The sequence below is a fragment of the Ictalurus furcatus genome, chromosome 10, assembly GCF_023375685.1.
Source record: "Ictalurus furcatus strain D&B chromosome 10, Billie_1.0, whole genome shotgun sequence".
Classification (NCBI taxonomy): Eukaryota; Metazoa; Chordata; class Actinopteri; order Siluriformes; family Ictaluridae; genus Ictalurus; species Ictalurus furcatus.
Window position 1 is genome coordinate 5750067 of NC_071264.1, and position 21102 is coordinate 5771168.

A 21102-nucleotide genomic window follows, 5' to 3' on the forward strand; every position below is an offset into this window, starting at 1 on the left:
TCACTCTTCAACACTACTCAACACTGCTCATCACTCTTCAACACTGCTCATCACTGCTCATCACTGCTAAACACTGCTCATCACTGCTCATCACTCTTCAACACTGCTCAACACTGCTCATCACTCTTCAACACTGCTCAACACTCTTCAACACTGCTCATCACTGCTCATCACTCTTCAACACTGCTCAACACTGCTCAACACTCTTCAACACTGCTCAACACTCTTCAACACTGCTCAACACTCTTCAGCACTGCTCATCACTGCTCATCACTCTTCAACACTGCTCATCACTGCTCATCACTCTTCAACACTGCTCATCACTGCTCATCACACTCAACACTGCTCATCACTGCTCATCACGCTCAACACTGCTCAACACTCTTCAACACTGCTCATCACTGCTCATCACTGCTCATCACTGCTCATCACTGCTAAACACTGCTCCGGTGAAGGAGACTGGAAACAAATGCTCCAAATCCAAATAAGCTACTGGGTTTATGAAGTTGAATTAATGTTTTTCACAGCCTTCTTTGCTCATATTTAGCAAGGGTGCCAATATTAGTGGAGGGCTCTGTATATAGCTAGAGTATTGTGTAAAAGTCTTAGGCACATGCCAAGAAATGCTGTCTAGCAAAGATGCCTTCAATGTAATTCAATTAAATGTTTCTCCATAAAAAAAATACCATAAAGTATGGAAGCCCGTTTCCACCAGAGTAAAAAAAAAAAAAATTCTTTATGTCACAATAATCAGAAACATTCTCACAATAATGACTTAACATCTCAATAATGAGAAACTTTCTCACAATAATGACTTAACATCTTACTATAATGACTTAACATCTCATAATAATGAGAAACATTCTCACAATAATGACTTAATGTCACGGTTTACCCTTTAAGCAGTGCGCTGGAGAGCATGTGGGCGTGCGTGCACGAGCAAGGTGCGCGAGCACCTGCTTTTCATATGTTGACAATCGTGACATTGTGTACATTGGACACATGCTTTTGTTATGTTTCTGTCATGTCTCCTCCCTGTTCTGTCATTGACTGTTGAAGCGTGTGTCTAGATTGCTGTCAGCCGTCAGCAATCAACATGCTGATTGTGCTTGTATATATACCACGCGCCTCCCAGCACACGGCACGGAATATTAGATAAGATACTTACGTTAGATATAGTAGATTAGATTAGTTTAGATTCCATATGATAGTTTACCACAGTCATAGTCTTAGTTATTGTCCTTGTCATGTTCCATGTTTAGATTAGTGCATTTAGTCCACGATGGTTTCTCCGCTCCCAGTTCCTCGTTATAGTTTATGTGTCTTGTTTTGTATATCGACCCTGTATTCCGTGACCGCGACCTTGATTCATGCTTTGCCCCGTGTATACCTGTTTGCCGATCGCCTGACCTTTGCATTTTTGTGGATTACGTTTCGGATCACGATTTGGATTTACTTGCCTGTGTCTCACACTAAATAAAGAGTTAAACTGCATTTGCATCCGTCCTATCTTCGTTACGTCTCGAGACGTGACACTTAACATCTCATAATAATGAGAAACATTCTCACAACCATGACTTAACATCTCAGTAATGAGAAACTTTCACACAATCATGACTTAACATCTCATAATAATGAGAAACATTCTCAGAATAATGACTTAACATCTCAATAATGAGTAACTTTCACACAATCATGACTTAACATCTCACAATAATAAGAAACTTTCTCATAATTGTCATGTAATATCAGAGAAGGAACTCTGGACACTTTTGAAAGTAACTATACCTGTATAATAACAGCTGAACACTTTTGAAAGTAACTATAAAGAATTCACAACGTTAAAGTGCTTAATTAAAGTTATGTGTAATAAAGAGGAATGACACTGGAAAAAAGTATTGAACATACTATGAAAAAGCAGTTCTCCTAGGCAAGGTAAGGCAAGGAACCAGCTGAAATCCGTAAGTAATTATACCCCCTATCTGTGCAAATTAATATCAGCTGGGTTAGAAAATTGATGGTCTATAAAAAGGCTTTTCATTACCAAGGTGTCACATAAGAAACATCTCATGATGGGTAAAAGCAAAGAGCTCTCCCAAGACCTTCACAACCTTATTGTTGTGAAACATACTGATGGAATCGGATACAGATGTATTTAAAAACTTCTGAATCCTCCAGTAAGCACCATTGGGGCCATTATCCACAAGTGGAAGCAACATCACACAGTCATCAACTGGCCACGCAGAGGAGCTTCTCGCAAGATTTCTGACCAGGAAGTCAGAAGAATAGTCAGAAGAGTAGCCCAAGAGCCAAGCACCACTCGGAAAGAGCTCCAGAAACACTTGGAGGCAGCAGGTGCCATCGTCACAGAGAAAACAATAGGCAATGCACTCCACTGCTCACGCTCATCCCACAAGACTCCATTACTAAAGAAAAGGCAAGATTTAAAGACAATATGTTTAGAAGAATGGGCAAAAATCACACCTGAATACTGCAGCCAATTAATTTCTTCATACAGGAATTGTGTTGACGCTCCCTGGGATAGGCTCCAGGTTCCCCCATGACCCTGAAAATGATAAGCGGTATAGAAGATGGATGGATGGAAAATAAATAAACAGTGGGTCATGGAATCGGTTGCACACTGCAAAATCTCACCTGAAGCAGTACGCCAGTATTTCTCGCCTACTGAGAATTCAGACATACTACCCCTCTAGTGTACTGCTTTTCACCTACTGTGTAGTACCACTGGGTAGTACGCAATTTCAGACACAGCCCCCTAACACTTCTTAACTGAACCTCGAAAATGACATCAACATAAACCAGACGTTCCCACTTCCCAGTTCCCACTTTCCAGTTCCCAGTTCCCACTTTCCAGTTCCCAGTTTCCACTTCCCAATTCCCAGTTTCCACTTCCCAGTTCCCACTTCCCACTTCCCAGTTCCCACTTCCCAGGTAAGTTGAGTGCAGCAATATTATTGACCAGACCACGACAGTAACCTACCGAGTGCACGCACGATCATCATGAGCGTTTAGCATTCTGGGATACAGTGACACGGGTAGACGGAGGCCACGCCGGTGGGTCTCAGATGGTCACTGGTATAGTAAACCTGCATGTTACCGCTGCACTAACACACATATAAAACCTCCTTAACTTAAATACTATAGTTACTGTACCTGTAGTACGAGACTCGATCACGCTCACTTTATATTTTACATAATCTTGTAATTAGAAACTTGTTTAAATTAGGTTTATCATAAGTTTTGTTGAGAAACGTAATATTTTTATGTGGACCATTCGACCACACATTCCATTTTCATTGTACTGTGTTCAGCTACAGTATGTTGTTCCATGCGCCACCTGCTGGTTATTGTGTGAAGCACAACAAATGAATTTGATGTATCACTTTTGCTTGTATTTCCTCATTTGTAAGTCGCTTTGGATAAAAGCGTCTGCTAAAAGAATAATGTAAATATAAATGTAAATTAATTCAAATTCTTAGAGCCGTGCCTGCAGTATACCACGTGATCACACATGACGAATCGCGTGATACCGCGTGAAAAAACGCGCATTCTTAAAGGACACATCTGTACACCTGGTTTAGATCAGATTTTTCTCAAATTCACGAATAGACCTGTGGCTGATGTCAGACTGTTTAATACCTTATCTGACTTCTGCAGAAAATTCACCCTCACCCTTAACAGACCATTGACATTATTTTGTCTGATGTTAGAACAAGGCATCCCTGCTACCGGAAGTTAAATTGCTCTTTTCTTTTATCGGATTCATATTGTCAGGAAATTGAGAAATCACAGAGAACAGTAAATCCCTGGCCGGTGTCTCGTCCATCACTAAACGGGAGAAATTTAAGTATGAAGTCTTCCACGATGTCTTTTTCTGAGCTCGTCCCCACCAGTCCTGTTGCATTATGGGATTTTTGTTGTTTTTAGGTGGCAGATATAAAGCCATTTTCATAGATAGTGTGTAATAATCTTATTTATTTATTTATGTTACATCACAGCCACACATTGCCAGTGACATGAATGTTTTAAAAGGTGTATTAAAGTGTCGGGTTATGAAGAAGTTCAGGGAACATTTACTAAAATATTGTTTGGCTGATTAGTAAAAAGTGAAAGCCAGCTGGTATTAGGGCGCTTAAATAAAAATAATAATAATAATAATAATAATAATAATAATAATACAATAAATAAACAGTGGGTCATGCAGTCGGTTGCACACTGCAAAATCTCACCTGAAGCATTACGCCAGTATTTCTCGCCTACCAAGAATTCGGACATACTACCCCTCTAGTGTACTGCTTTTCACCTACTGTGTAGTACCACTGGGTAGTACGCAATTTCAGACACAGCCCCCTAGCACTTCTTTACTTGAACCTTGAAAATGACATCACCATAAACAGATGTTCCCACTTCCCAGTTCCCACTTCCTAGTTCCAAGTTCCCAATTCCCACTTCCCAATTCCCAGTTCCCAATTCCTACTTCCCAGTTCCCACTTCCTAATTCCCACTTCCCAATTCCCACTTCCCAGGTAAATTGAATGCAGCGATATTATTGACCAGACCACGACAGTAACATACTGAGTGCACGAGCGATCATCATGAGCGTTTAGCATTCTGGGATACAGTGACACGGGTAGACGGAGGCTCAGATTATTATAACAACAATGTTATTAAACAGAAACATTAAGTTGGCGTTTCAGTCGTAAAACGCAAATTACAGATTACTGAAACGGTCAGAATAAACAACAACAACAGCAGCAGCAACAACAGCAGGGGGCGACTTAAGAAATCGTACTATAAAGAACTGGTTAGGCAAACTCCCATAAGCCCTCCATGATACTTTTAAGGGTAAAGACCTGGTCCATTGTTCAACGGAGAGGACAGAATCTGCATTACTCCTCCTGAATCAAGGGTTCGACTAAACTCTAGACCTCCTCTCCAGTACCCCCCTAAAGTTGCAACACATCCCCTAGTCCCCAATCTTAAAGATAGGGACCACCACTCCAGTCTGCCAATCCAGAAGTACTGCCCCTGACCTCCACGCAATGTTGAAAAGATGTGCGACATCCCAGCAACATCAAGAGCCTTCAGGAACTCCGGGTGAATCTTATCCTGGGTACCGCTCCTTACCCAGGAGCCCAATTAATTGCTTCAATAAATCAGGAGGACATGGTCATATCTAGACCATCATCAGCTGTAACAGCTCTCACAGATCAGCCATTTTAGTCTAATGATGGCTAAATTTATGCAGTATTCTGAAGATGAATGAAAGAATCTGCGACATACAATAGAAAAACAAGGGAAAATGATACTAAAACAGGAGATGTATAAAGCTCCTGTCAACTTGTATTCATAATTACTTTCTTATAGTTAGCTACAGCTATAACTGCAAAAGAATGGACAATGTTTGTTTGTTTGTTTGTTTCCTTTTGACCAGTTTGATTTGGACGAGATATTTGGTCGCAATCTGGTCTACCAACGAACCAATCAGAATGACTCATCTTGCATCAGCTCTTTCTTTTACACCACAATCACACACAGAACTGACTTCTTTCCTGCTCACTCAGACTCTTTGTGCCTGGGTCTGAGCGAAACATCTGCATCTGGTTAGAATTCCTAGCCTTTTATATAGTACATTGCTTTTGTGTAATAATTTATGTTTGGTAATGGTGAGTAGTCTGTTTTTTTTTGTTTTTTTTAACGGTGAAAGGAATGCAATATGGAAGAGTGCTGTGAAACAAACTAATTATTTAACAAATTTGTATCGTACTCATTAATTAGGCACATTTAAAAAGCAAGGCTACAGTTTCTGACAATGTTTTCCCCCCATTTTTATATAAAATATCACTCTGAAAGAATTTTTATCTGATCTTTAAGATCTTCACCATCAAAAACCGCAACCCTGTGGGATTAATAAGTCAGTGTATCACGATTTTGTGTTGTTTTGGGACTTTTGTGATCATTGTGCAGCTATAAATATGCAGAAAATAGCCTACATCAATACACCACTGTTCATGACTGGGGTATAAACAAAAGTACAGCCAAGTATACTTTACGCTTGGCCGTGTCTTCGCTACGTGCTTTTCCAGCACTGGCACTGTTGAGAAGTTGTTGACATTGCTAGGACGACACCAGTGTCAATCCGTATGCAATCTGACACACCCACACCATTGTGATTTTTTTCCCCTAATGATACAAAAGAGACTTTTTGTGGCTTTTTTCGTTATCATTCAATCAGTTCATGATAAATATTTCTTTTGTAAACGCTTATTAAATGTCACAAAGATTTCCAAAACGTCTGCAACCGTTTTCATCAGGTACTTTCGGGTCTCTCGGGAGACTTAAGACGGCCGATGAAAGAAAATCAACACGTATTTAAAGTGCATTAGGCATGGCAGTGTGGTTTTCGCCATTCATTCAGCTTGTGATCCCATACAACCACTGAAAATATTGTGCAGTGTTGTATACCTGGTAGATTTCTTTAACATGGTTGTACGATACCAAAGATGGAAGAATAAAAGACTGAATATGACTTAGTCAAGTCAATACCAAGGTACTATCACTCAGAATGTGAGAAGTTTAATGGTACGGGATGAATGAAATGGGAATGGGTGACGTCTTACAGCTCAGGGGTCTCCAGTTTGATCTTGAGTTTGGGTTACTGCACGTTTGGAGTTTCTGTGCATGTGGGTTTCCTCCAGGATCTCCGGTTTTCACCCAACTCCCTAAAACACGCCCATAGCAAGTGGATTGGCTAGGATATGGATGAATGAGTGTGCACATGCGCCTCCTTGTGGCATTATGCGAACATTTACATACAGTACCATGAAGACTCACCATGTTACAATTTTTAAGAGCAAAAAACAAACTAATAAAAGTCCAAACTGTCATCACTTCTGCCTTGGAATTTATTGTATAAAGAAAGTAATAGAAACATGACATGGAAAAGTAAGTGTCTTAATATTTACAGTCGCAACACAATTCAACTTTTGCAAATGACTGACAATCCTTTTACGGTACGCCTGATTAGCGCTTTAAATAATTTGTACGTAGAAGAAAAGCGTTTCACTTGTGTATAAAAATAGTTCTTTACTGAATGTTGTAACACGGGTGCCTGTGTTTATCCTTCTCCATTTGGACCACTATGGTAATGCTGACCAACTTAACACGTGAATGACAGTACTGACAGAAACAGGACGCTCTAAAAGATGGTGAGTCAGGGCATTTAGGACCAGGCCAGGAACCATAGAACAACCTCCACTGTCAGAGGAACTTATTGTCATGCCACGGAGTTAGGGATCTTCCTCCACAGGCCTCCACACAGACAGTTCTTTATCCACCGCTGCTCCCACTGCTTCATAGCGTTGGTCTTGTTCGGGGAGCGCAGCATCGTAACGCAGCCACACCTGACAGAAACAAATAGGTGTTGAAGACCGATTTCAAATCACATTAGCTATCATAACCGATAAAAATTTGAATGGGCTGCCAAAAATAAGTCTACAGAAACATGTCGTTCCTAAACTATTGGGCAAAATTTCCCTTACAGCTGCTTGACACAAGCAATGGGCTCTGAATAAATGTTTTTTAAAAATATACATTGTATATCATTATATATATATATATATATATATATATATATATATATATATATATATATATATATAAGTACCTGGTGCAGGCTTTGCTGTCCTCCGTGGGACAGATCCCCATGTGTAAGCAGCGGAGATTGTCCATTCTCTGAGATGCTGGACTCCTGAGAAGATATTTGCATTCTTAGAAAATAATGGTAAACACTGCTTCTTTATCAGTACTATACACCACATGAAAGCGATGTGGCTCAGACAGAAATACTGTGTACATGTTGCATCAAGCAGGTCTAAGATTTCTTGCTTAAATGCCCATTACATGTGCTTCTTAAGTTTATTCATGTGTCTGAATTTAAATTCTGAAAATATTTTAAGAGAAAGCACCCTCAGGGACGCTCACCTGGAGAAAAGCTCTATCTGCGAGTTGGGGTTGAGTCCGGGCAGTGTATAGGGCTTGCCAAACTGCAGCCGTAAATGGTGCTTGCTCTGGATCTTGGTGATGACGCCATCGTTGATGGGAAGCCAGTCCATGCTGGGCACAAGCAGCTGGCTGGGCAGCAAACAGCACTCGTCCAGCAGCGTCTCGTCCGGCTCCTGAGGGTGACTTTCATCTCGCGCTGTGGGTGCGAATAAAACCAGAAAAATAAATCGCTACGAGAGTCATAATGACGAACAATCGACAATTCTTATTATTAAGTCATTCTATGGTTACTTTAGTATAACAACAAGAATAATGAGCCTACGTTACTCGAATGACAGAAGTTAAATAAAATGTTAGGGGTACAGTGAATGTTGGCTTTCGGTGAACAATACTTATCAGCGCTTTAAAAAAAAAAAAAAAAAAAAACACACTACTTCAACAGATGGTGTTTTTAAGGCAGACTCACAGCAGAGCCAGAGCTTGGTGAGGAGGCGGAAGAGCAGAGACATGCTGTCCTGGTTGTCTGAGGTGGCTGTGTAGATGGGAAGGCAGCCGGGCTTCAGCAGGCCCCAGATGCGGATCATCACCATCATCTCCCTCAGCATGCCCAGAGAGGGTCCGTCACGCAGGAAACCAAAGCCTGGGCGCACTGTAGAGCCCTGTTACAGAGAGGAAGAGAGACGGATTGTGGTTCAGTCTCATAAACGGTCTCAAGATAAAATTCACATTACCTGTTAAAAGATTACATTAAATATTGTTAGTTAAGCATTTGGCTCACACCATGAAGCATTCCAGGCAATCATAACAAAATCGATAGACCGATAGTGGATTTTACCGATAACCGAGTGGGGCGGTACCTGCCGATAACCGATTAATCAACTGATAGTTTTTAAAATTGATACTGAATGAAAACAAAAACACAAAGTAAAATATCACTGAACTTTATTACAAAAAAAACAGTACTGACGGTACCATGAGAATGTATTGTACTTTTTTTTTTCATTTAATAAATATATATATAAAAATATAATCTATATTAACTATTAATAAATATTAAAAGATACACATCCAAACTGGATCAAAAACAACTTATCTGCTTTATTAACAAATAAAAATAGACATCAAAAACAACACCCAATAAACACAACAAATTTGGTCAGTGATAGTTTTTATTTCACCTCTAGAGGCCGCTCTCGTACCGTACACTATAAAGTCAGCTTCTCAGCCGCTCCTGAGACCGATGATCAGTCGACCTCAAAAACAGACTCTGTCTAAAGCGATGTCACAAACTGTAAAATCTACTGCACATTTATTTATTATACGTAGGTGGATTGGGATTTATATTATTTGGGTCTAAGTGGCTGCGGTTTCTTCAGGTATCATTCCTTATCTTTATTTTACCAAGACACCAACTTTTCTACTTCAGCCACGTACAAGAACATGAAACCGTTTTTGCACTTCTGGCTGAGAGACTAAGAAAGAGAAAGACTTATGACTTTTGGCATCCCGGCAATCCCTCCGTTCTGTTCTTTCCCTTCATGAATGGGCCACAAGCTGCTTGACGCATCCTGTCACTCACTCCTGTAGTATATTTGATGCGAGGTGCGTTTAAAGACCTCGCTCGCTCAACTTCGTGTCCCTGTAGGGAGCTACCTAGTGGATTAAAAAAAAAAAAAAAACCCTGCTTCAAACATCTTCACAGTTTACTTTGTTCTGCATGACATTTCCAGTTTTCTCTGCACAGTCATGTAGATGAAAGTAGACTAAGAAGATGTGTGAAATATGTGCCCTCTAGCCATTATTGATAGTTCTATATGTGCTCCAACCTCAATCTGTCACAACTGACTTACTTTCCAGTGAAAGAAAGTGAACAAGGTGTTAAGAAGCGTTTGAATAGTATAACCTTGGGGCAAGTGTCGTTTATATTAACTACACTGCACAATTCTACAAACGTGATCTTTTCACTATTCTTTACTTAGTAGCATGTTTTTGGGAGGTGTGAGGTAAGCGGCGTATCTGAAGGAAACCCATACGGAAAACATGAAATTCCAGACAAACAGTAACGGGAGCTCAGACTCAAACCCCCAGGCCCTGGAACAGTGACGTGGCAGAAGTAAGTAATGTACTCTTCCTACACTGACCTGGTTTGGCAGGTTGGCCAGCAGATACAGCACGAAGTCTCCCACCCACTGAATGAGCTGTTGCAGAGACTGGAGTGGAGGCCCATCCAGAACAAACTCCTCCGTCTTCAGGTTGATCATCACCTTGTCGATATCTGGTCAAAATAAAGAAATGCGAGTTGTCCAAGTTAATGAGTCACATGTCTGGCTGTATACAAACAACAACAACAAAAAAAACTTTAAAAAGGAAGTAGCAAGTAAATCCCTAGTATCTATTATATATTTTGCATACATTACTTTACCGATTGACCAAGTCTATCTACAGCTGGGACAATCGTTCCCAAGTAGGTCGAAATACTTTGTTTGTTTAGTAAGGGATAATCCACACCTACAGTACATCCGGAAAGTATTCACAGCACTTCACTGATTTTTCCACATTTTGTTATGTTACAGCCTTATTCCAAAATGGATTAAATTCATTATTTTCCTCAGAATTCTACACACAATACCCCATAATGACAACATGAAAGAAGTTTGTTGGAAATCTTTGCAAATTTATTAAAAATAAAAAAACAACAAAAAAAAAGCACATGTACATAAGTATTCACAGCCTTTGCTCAATACTTTGTTGAAGCTCCTTTGGCGGTTTCTCCCATTCTTCTTTGCAGGACCTCTCAAGCTCCATCAGGTTGGATGGGGAGTGTCGGTGCACAGCCATTTTCAGATCTCTCCAGAGATGTTCGATCGGGTTCAAGTCTGAGCTCTGGCTGGGCCACTCAAGGACATTCACAGAGTTGTCCTGTAGCCACTCCTTCGGTATCTTGGCTGTGTGCTTAGGGTCGTTGTCCTGTTGGAGGATGAACCTTCGCCCCAGTCTGAGGTCCAGAGTGCTCTGGAGCAGGTTTTCATCAAGGATGTCTCTGTACATTGCTGCATTCATCTTTCCCTCGATCCTGACTAATCTCCCAGTTCCTGCCGCTGAAAAACATCCCCACAGCATGATGCAGCCACCACCATTCTTCACTGTAGGGATGGTATTGGCAAGGTGACGAGTGGTGCCTGGTTTCCTCCAGACATGACGCTTGCCATTCAGGCCAAAGAGTTCAATCTTTGTTTCATCAGACCAGAGAATTTTGTTTCTCATGGTCTGAGAGTCCTTCAGGTGCCTTTAGGCAAACTCCAGACGGGCTGTCATGTGCCTTTTACTGAGGAGTGGCTTCCGTCTGGCCACTCTACCATTCAGGCCTGATTGGTGGAGTTCTGCAGAGATGCTTGTTCTTCTGGAAGGTTCTCCTCTCTCCACAGAGACACGCTGGAGCTCTGTCAGAGTGACCATCGGGTTTTTGGTCACCTCCCTGACTAAGGTCCTTCTCCCCCGATCGCTCAGTTTGGCCGGGCGGCCAGCTCTAGGAAGAGTCCTGCTGGTTCCAAACTTCTTCTATTTACGGATGATGGAGGCCACTGTGCTCACTGGGACCTTCAATGCTGCAGAAATGTTTCTGTACCCTTCCCCAGATCTGTGCCTCCATACAATCCTGTCTCAGAGGTCTCCAGACAATTCCTTGGACTTCATGGCTTGGTTTGTGCTCTGACATGCATTGTTAACTGTGGGACTTTATATAGACAGGTGTGTGCCTTTCCAAATCATGTCCAATCAACTGATTTTACCACAGGTGGACTCCAGTCAAGTTGTAGAAACATCTCAAGGATGATCAGTGGAAACAGGATGCACCTGAGCTCAATTTTGAGTGTCATGGCAAAGGCTGTGAATACTGATGTACATGTGCGTTTTTTATTTTTTATTTGTAATAAATTTGCAAAAAATTGAGGAAAATAATGAATTTAATCCATTTTGGAATAAGGCTGTAACGTAACAAAACGTGCAAAAATTGAAGCGCTGTGAATACTTTCCGGATGCACTGTAGGTGTGCATTACACGATTCCAATAGACGACGTGTACCAGTGTCTGTATTCTTGGTGCAGATCTCTGCCAGCCGGTCTCCTGGGCTCTTGTCGGGTGTGTTGAGAACGTGGGGCCTCAGAAGAGATTTAAGCGTGGAGCTGATGGCAATGAGGAGCAGCTTGGCGTAGAAGTCACATGCCCGGGCAGCTGTGGCTAAAGACAGCTTGCACAGAGAGGCCTTTACGGCTACGATCCGGGTAGACAGCACCTGCGAAACCCATTTAAATCAGGAAAAGAAATCACAAACTACCCACAAGCCTGAATAATTCAAGTCTATTACAGTCTATTCCAGAATTGTGACCGAGCACTCCTCTGCAACCCTTACAGCTCACTTTAAGTAAAAACAAACCGGGTCTTAAAACGATAAACAATATCTCTGATTAAGCTGCTGTCGCTTATGTGCGAGAAAAACAAACCCCAAACCAGAATTATATTTTTCATATTGGTTCAGAAATTCATTCCATTGGTTTTGACTCTTTACGTGAAGTTCAGAGTGAAATACTGTGGTTACGACAAACTATCAGACACTGGCGCTGGACTTAATACTTGCAAGAAAAATCAACTTCGAAATGAGAATAACGCATCACACGCCTTTGTTCTCATCAAAATCCACTTCACGTGCAATCGAGTAAAATTTTTAAAGAATTGTTGTACTGTATGAGAAAATGATATGCCTCCATAATAACATTTATAGGAAATAGTGCTATTAATACAATATTTAACATTTACGGCATTTGGCAGACGTCCTTATCCAGAGCGACTTACATTTATCTCATTTATAAAACCGAGCAGTTGAGGGTTCAGGGCCTTGCTCAAGGGCCCAACAGTGGTAGCTTGGCAGTGCTGGGGCTTGAACTCCTGACCCTCTGATCAGTAACCCAGAGCCTTTAACCACTGTTATACCATAGAAATCAGAAAAAATGAAAACCCCATTCAGATGTACCTGCTGTAATGCCTGGTTCTGTCTCATGTACTCTTCATGGAGTTTCTCTACCAGGTTATGCACCATGCTATGTTGCACATGCAGCAGCACATCCCACCAGTCGTAGCCTGTCACCATGCAGTACTCCAGCAGGAACAGTAGATGGCGCAGAAGAATGTTCATGTCCAACATCTGGCCCATGGAGGGGGACATGCGGATCATGTGCAGCTAAGAACACCAGCAGGACAGAGGGCACAGAACACTGCAAATTCTCCAGGTCACAAAATTAAGCAAGCAGGCTTTTCATTAAACAACAAAAAAAAAACCCACAGAACTTTTGCACCTACAAGTTGTTTAATTCGGTCTATGAACTGCATATGAAAGTCTAAGCTGACTTTCTAAAACATGTATCCTATCAGGGGAACTCATCTGAGGGTGCAGACTCGTCACAGTTGGTAGTAACATAATGTTACTATGTAGAAATGCCTCCTGTAATTCAGTTTTGCTTCTATAGCACGTTTCACATTAACCACGGATGTGGATAAAACGACAGTTCGAGACGTTTCAAACTTAAATATGAAAAGATACTTCTTAATTAGGGTCAAATAAAAGCATCGCCGCTTCCCATACTTCTAAACTACAAGATATTTATTTATCCACCATCAGTGATGATGTAAGCGCAATCTATCCTGCTTCTCTCCGGCCACAACCAAGCTTGGCTTTGCGTACCTTCCCGTGGTTATCCACGCCAACCAGAGCCAGAGAAGTCCAGGAGAACTGCAGGGCTTTGAAGTGTACGATGGGACCTCCGGTTCTCTGGCGTTTAATCGTCGGCTCGTCCCCCACGCGCTGAGAAGTGCCAGTAGTCCCGGGAAACACGCCCATGGTTTGGAGGGACAGACGGTGCAGTATCTGAATAGTGCCATCATGGAAGGCCAAAGCCAGGCCTAATCAAGACAGAGATCACACAAGGCATCATCATCATCATCATGTTCACGTTATGGATAGGCAAATTCTCTAAACCAATTCTGTAGAAAAACCTGAACCTTTGGAATCCTAAGCTCCTTTTGAGCTTTATTCAGGACCTTTATTACCAGGCGTCTAATATTACTTAAAATAGACATCATATGAGTAATTCACTATTGGGTGTAACTTGAATTTCTCTACAAATGTGAAATCTCATCAGAAATGGAGAACATGTCTGTAGGATTAATAAAGCGTTGATTCTACCGTAGTGCTTTCTATGGTGAAGTCATTAGATAACGCACAAGCAGATCCTGTTGGAGAGAACACTGGACATTTACGCCTTTTCAAAGTTCGATTACTCGCCAACGCAAAGCTAAAGCATTTCAAATGAAGCTGCTGCTATCGAGTTTATTTCTATAAAACCATAAGGAATGGAACGAGTCAAATGGGTCAATGACTGCTAACGAACGATCCCAAAGTAAACGTTAATCTTTCTCTGACGTGAGCACTGAGAAAATAAAACCTTTACCAAGGCCTGGGCAAAACTTTGTGTCCGAGGCAACTTTAAGGTCGGTGTTGGAAATCGAGATGGGCAGTTTAGGCAGCGCCACTGCGGAAACGCGGTCCAGGTCATTTGTGGCCGAAAGGATTCGCCACTTCAGAATCATCGGCTGCTTTTCTCCCACTGCAGATGAAAAAACAAAAACACACCACGTCGGACGATTCATTCGGATTCGGCGGCACCACACCACAAAAATCACGGATCAATCGTAGACCAAATGCTTCAGGCTTACCGACGGGTGAGCGGTGCTGAAATATATTATTGACCGGGAGCCCCTCTTTCCGTAAGGACCAGCACTCTACGATGCTACCCATCTGACTAGATGCACATAGCAACACCTTCAGAAAACACCAGCAGGATTAATAACACAGACAAGGGCACAGTTTATCATCCTATACAGCCTGCTATCTAATAAATGAACATCTGGATGTTCATTTATTACAGTTTATTGATGACGTTCTCTAGCAGCCTGTCTTCATTAATAGGTTTATCCCCGAGACATCCAACTCACCTTTAGTTGAGACGTTACTACTCATGACCTGCTGCATTCTTGTGTTATTTATTGCACTTCGCATTGTTATTTCTGGCTTCTTTCACATTGTCTAGAACAGAGGCTCTCAACCTTTTGTAACTAAGGCCCCCTCAAGCCTTCCCGATCATGTTGCACCCCCCCCCCGAATATGATCTATAATGATATAAAATGTTTCTGAACACTATAACTACTTTGTACAAGAGAACTAGGCTGTAATAACGTGGACTATTCTACATGTAAAACATGTCGCATTACATTCGTCCCGCGTTCTAAAAACATTCGCATACGAACGATGGAAATTGGGAGGAAGGGCGCGTCTCGTTATCCGGGACAGTGTTAAATCTCCCGGTTCTCGGACCCTCACTGAACAGAGCAGAGCAGACGCAGAGAGAGGTGAGAGTGCAGCGGGAAAGCAAGACCTCGCGCTTACAGGACAGTACTGCTGACATTTGGAAAGTCGTAAGGTTTGTCCAAAGAGTCTCTAGATTTCTCGATAGGTGCTTTTTTTTGTGTGCAAAAAAGTCACTTAAGGGGTCTGAAAAGTCGCTAAGTCGTCAACACTGGTACTGCACTGACGGCCAGATAAAAGGCAGGCTAAGCTCCGCCTCTCCCCAGCAAAAAGAAAATACAGAGGAGGGAGAGGGAACACGGGGTTTTCCATTTATACACAGTCTATTTAAAAAGCAATAAAATACACCGCGGACCCAAATGATGCCCTGTCTGTGTTTTTTTTTTTTCCTTGAAAACTATTTGCGCCCCTTTTCCAATCTCTCCCCTGGTTGAGAACCACTGGTCTAGAAGATTTAAAAAAATCCATGAACATTTGAGGAATAAAAGACAAAATAGTGGTGCGCCATCTTGGGAATTAATCTCACAACTATAAACAGACTCGCATCGAAAATGAACCATTAAGCTACCACTATTTCCCATGTTGTGTTAAAGGAATCCAGCATTTTTCAACCTATGCTCTACTTACTGCATCAGTTGCACATGTGCAAATGTAATGTTAATGCAGCAGTTGTAGCTGGAATCTGTGTTCTAAACAGACAGAATTTAAACAACTGAGCTTAGGTTTTCCATTAGAAGAACGCTTTAAGCAATCACGTTCTCACCTGCTCAGAGTTCTCCCTTGTGAGGAACTTGAGGTGCGTGACGGCAGGGTACTTGTTGCGGCGCACCGGGTCGGTGGTGCAGCGCATGAAGAGCGAGGGCAGCAGCTCGGTGTCGATGCGGCACTTCTCGCTCACCACGCTCACGCACACCTTGTAGAACTGCACGGGCGAGGAGCTGCTGCCGTCCGTCGTGGCCACCACGATGTTGCCGCCGCCCGTGAACGCAATGTCGGCCAGGGCCACGCGGCCACGCAGGCGGCTCAGACTCTCGCTGGCCGAAAGCAGCGCGCCGTTCGGCTTCAGCAGAGACACGCTCACTAAACCGCTCACCGTCACCGCCAGCCAGCCCTCCATAGGTTTCCCTCCGAAAAGAGTAAGCGATGGAGAGAACTTCACCCGTGAAAACTTCTCGCCGAAGTTGGTGGACCCGGACTGTGGGAGGAGTTCGAAAGGAAAATGAAAGACACAGGTTTTCTACTTGTCGGACCGAAGTGTCAAATAATAGCAGTGGGGAAAATAAGAGAGCGCTATAATTTTCTCCTTGCCTTCTCTACATGCAAAGCAAGCTTCACTCCATTGTGCAGCCATGACAGTGCGACAATAGGCTCTCCCTCAACCGAGCTGCACTGTGTACTTTCCCAGCTGTTCACCAAGTGCTCGGTCATTGCCCAGCACTTGATCTGTCCATCCCCATCTGCAGAGAGCAGTCTGGATCCTATTCACACACACACACACACACACACACACAAAAAAGTCACATGCAGTGGTTAGCTGTACCTTTCTGGAAACTGATTTTGCAGACACGTTGATAATACTTAGTTTATGCAGCTTGTTAAACATAAAGTCCGTGATTGTGGCACAAGTTAGTCGGATTAAGGTCATCAATAAGCGCTGTTCACATGATAGTTTCTTAATCGGGTAAATATCTGAATATCGTTGTCCATGTAAACGTACCGAGTGTGGATTTCTGCAAAACCGATCAATCGGTTTCCCTGTAAAGTGGAGAGATGGTTTTGCTCTGGTTGCTTAGATCCACATACATATTTTTCTCTCCCATGTACAGAGCCTGGACCAACACGGAGACCGCTTTTCCTCCGACAGCTGCCAGAATGTGACGATAACTAAACAGTGCAATAGCAGGCGCGTTACGAGTCTATTACGTGACGCACTGTACAAGAGAAAGCCGATGAAATCCTTGCTGATCCAGACTATCGGTTATGTTCAAGTGTGTTGCGAGCGAGTAAGATTAGAAGATCCTCGAAGACTGTCTCATGCCAGTCCTGCAACGCAATACGGTGACTTCTGAAGTGTACGACAAGTCTGAGTAACACGTTTTCCAAAACATGTCTCTCCGTGATGAATTTCTACGCTCCAAAGCATAGCTTGAATGACATGCTGACAGGAAAGGACACAGGAAGTGGGTGTACTGCAGCACCCCAGACTTTCAGGATTGCTTTAACTGCAGCTGTTATTATTATTATTATTATTACGATAATAGATAGATAGCACATGTCACATATATGCAGATCAAACTTCCAGCACGGGTGACAGTCACAGCTAGAGTGCATCATTACAGCTGTGTTAGATGAGACACAGATGTTGCCTGTTGCTTTACAACTCAGTCTAATGCACTGAAGTTTACTCACCTGATTGGTCCCATTCAAGGCATGAGATAACTTCTGTATGACCAGAGCTGATGGAGTAGACATCCCAGGGATGCTCAGAATCGATGATGTGGATCATATGACTGAGATCTAAACCAAAAGGAGCACAGGATGGACACTTTTTATTGTTGTTTAAACCTCTTCACTTGATTGAGTGTTTAGGAAAGTACATGAGCAGAGAAACCCTGTGTTCGTGTCGGTTTATCAGACCTTTGTCCTCATCTTCATTTTTCAGGTCGGTGGTGAAGGCGATGAGGTTCCTGCATGACCACGCACACACCAGCGGGACTGACGGACAGTGATTACTTTTGCTCCTCTTCTCCCACTCGCACACGTACACAACATCCATCATTAAAACATGGACGCTTCCCAGGAGTTTGTAAAGAAAAAAAAAATTAAAAAATCTTGAATTAATTTAACAAACCCATTCAATTTACGCCTGAATATCTACCTATCCACTATCCCTTTAGCTAGCTAGCTAGTTCTTCAAAACAAAAAGTGTACAAAACAAAGGAGAAACAAATGGCGGTCTCCCAATTGACAACCTAAGTTACATGTTTCTGATTAATAATATATCGACAAATAACATTTTAAAGCGTTATAATTTCCCCACTTCTCTCAAACTGTGAACGAACGTGTAATTCACGTCTGAAACTACGTGCAAAAATCGCACACTGTAGCACTAAACCGTACGTTAAAACGGCAAACCAACGCTAATGACGTAAATTTAACTACTTAGTACGCTAGTATACACGAAGCCTTCACCTCGCGCTGGGAAGACGAGAGTTACAGTTAGCGCCACCTCTGGACCGGAGTGTAATGACAGTTTAATCAGTTTAAATAAAAATCCACAAAAATGCAGTAAAGTTCATTGAATAAACCGCCTTAGGTTCCTTCCTGAGTTAAAGTAGGTGTGTTAGAGAAGGGAAATCACTAAAATACTAAAATCCCAGGACCCATGAGACATCCATGACCAAGATGGCATTATTCTGTATTATTCCACAGCGCTGCTGAATTCTTGAATCTGATTGGTCAGAAGAAGTTAATTTTCTATAACAGCAGCTCTGACAATATTTCTGGCTGTTATGCAAATCACAGGTTCTTATTTGTTTGTTACTGTTCCCACTGTAACAGCTCATTCACAGGGACCTATGTGGCAGACACACCATATAATCGGTTTAACAATAGACAGATTTTTATTTTTTTTTTTAACACACACATTGTTATTTAACATACACTGATCAGCCATAACATTAAAACTGCCTGCCTAATATTGTGTAGGTCCCCCAGCTCTGACCCATCGAGGCATAAGACGTTAGCAACAGATCCTTTATGTCCTGTCAGTTGTGAGGTGGAGACTCCATGGATCAGACTTGTTTGTCCAGTGCACCCCACAGACACTCGATCGGATTGAGATCTGGGGAATTTGGAGCCCGAGTCAACACCTTGGACTCTTTGACACGTTCCTCAAACCGTTCCTGATCACTTTTTGCAGTGTGGCAGGGTGCATTATCCTGCTGAAAGAGCCCACTGTCATTAGGGAATAGTGTTGACATGAAGGGGTGTACTTGGTCTGTAACAGTGTTTAGGTAGGTGGTACGTGTCAAAGTAACATCCACATGAATGCCAGGACCCAAGGGTTTCCCAGCAGAACATGATGACCAGAGCATCTCACTGCCTCTGCCAGCTTGCCTTCTTCCCATAGTGCATCCTGGTGCCATGTCTTCCACAGGTAAGCGACACACACACGCACCTGACCGTCCACATGATGTAAAAGAAAACGTGATTCATCAGACCAGGCCACCTTCTTTTATTTTGATGCTCACTGTAGGCGCTTTCGGCGGTGTACAGGAGTCAGCATGGGCACTCTGACCGGTCTGCGGCTACACAGCCCCGTAAACAGCAAGCTGGGATGCACTGTATTTTGACACCTTTCTGTCATAGCCAGTATTAAACTTTTTTTTGTGGGATCGGACCAGACATGCACGCCTTCACTCACCATGCACATCAGTGAGCCTTTGGTGCCTATAACCCTGTCTCCTTTTCACCAGGTGTCCTTCCTTGGAGGTGTGAGGTGAACGTGCTAAAGCCACCGTGTGCCCTAATATGACATTGATTGATTGTTCGTGATTGTTTGTAAATCACTGTGGTATAAGAGGAATAAAACACGTCAAGAAATGTACTCGTAGGAAAATAATCATCTTTCACCCAACTCCGGTGTTGATTATTTTCCTCTAACAGCATATCCCAAAGTGTTTTATTCTGCCTCTATCAGTGTGATTATATCACAGGCTGTAGTGTTTATAGCTGCTAATACTGGTCTGGTGGACATTCCACGACATTTAATGTAACTATAAAATAATTTTGAATTCGTTCAACGATAAATTAACCTTATGGACATTTTTGTCTTTTAGCTTTTTTTTAAAAATCATTTTGTCTGTGTTAATGCAAACAGCATACATTTTGCAAAAGGTGTGTATTTATATTGGAATTTTAATATTTCACCCTCATTTGCTTTCATAAATCTATTTTAAACTAGCTACACAAAATATTTACACTCAGGACCTTAAGGACAAAAATGTCACCATTGAAACCCATTCAAACTGCAATATTTAATCCCTGTGACGTTTACACATAAAATCATGCATTCTGTGTTAATAGGCTTTTATTTTTTTGACAAGGTTTCAAAACATTGAATATTTAAAAATTAATTTCTGAAATGTGTTTTATTTTCTCAGGTTTAGCCTGTGGGGAAAATCCACGTTTTTCCTTTTTTTCTGATTCTGCTGTATTATGGAGCGCCGCAGACCAACTGAATAAATGATGCAGCTATAACTGTGTGTCTCTGTGTGTGTTTATGTGTGTGTGTGTGTGTGTGTGTGTGAACAGTTTGAAAGAAAGAAATTATATTGTAGTGGAAATCATAAATCCCACCCCATGCATACGAGTCAAATAAGGTTATTGAGCTTTGAAGATTTTTGCATTATGTGAAGAAACCAGCGTTTAAAGGGTTACAATTCAGTAAATTAATGTTTGGTAATTACGACCAGAACTAATACTGGTAAAAATAAATAAATAAATAAATAAATCAAAGTCAGTGAAAGTGGAAATAAATATAAATATATAATATTTCTATGACAGTTTTTTTTTTTTTTAACATGGACATTTTTGTCCTTTATGTACCTGTGTGGTATGTTTTTTAATTTTTAAAATCTGACTGCATGGAAAAATATGTA

The 21102-nt window shown here is 41.8% G+C and overlaps 1 protein-coding gene across 1 annotated transcript; it reads right to left on the bottom strand.

The window, feature by feature from the left end:
- Window positions 1-6908: 6908 nt before the first annotated feature.
- On the bottom strand, window positions 6909-18863 carry med16 (mediator complex subunit 16). The gene is made up of 14 exons (XM_053635408.1): window positions 18077-18863; window positions 17849-17956; window positions 16748-16917; window positions 16203-16634; window positions 14791-14896; window positions 14526-14681; window positions 13760-13977; window positions 13052-13258; window positions 12106-12316; window positions 10167-10300; window positions 8492-8684; window positions 8005-8221; window positions 7688-7771; window positions 6909-7424 (listed from the first exon to the last, which is right to left on the bottom strand). The coding sequence occupies exons 1-14, from the start codon at window positions 18216-18218 to the stop codon at window positions 7298-7300; spliced, it is 2505 nt and encodes an 834-aa protein (XP_053491383.1). The 5' UTR covers window positions 18219-18863; the 3' UTR covers window positions 6909-7297.
- Between the last annotated feature and the right edge of the window lie 2239 nt (window positions 18864-21102).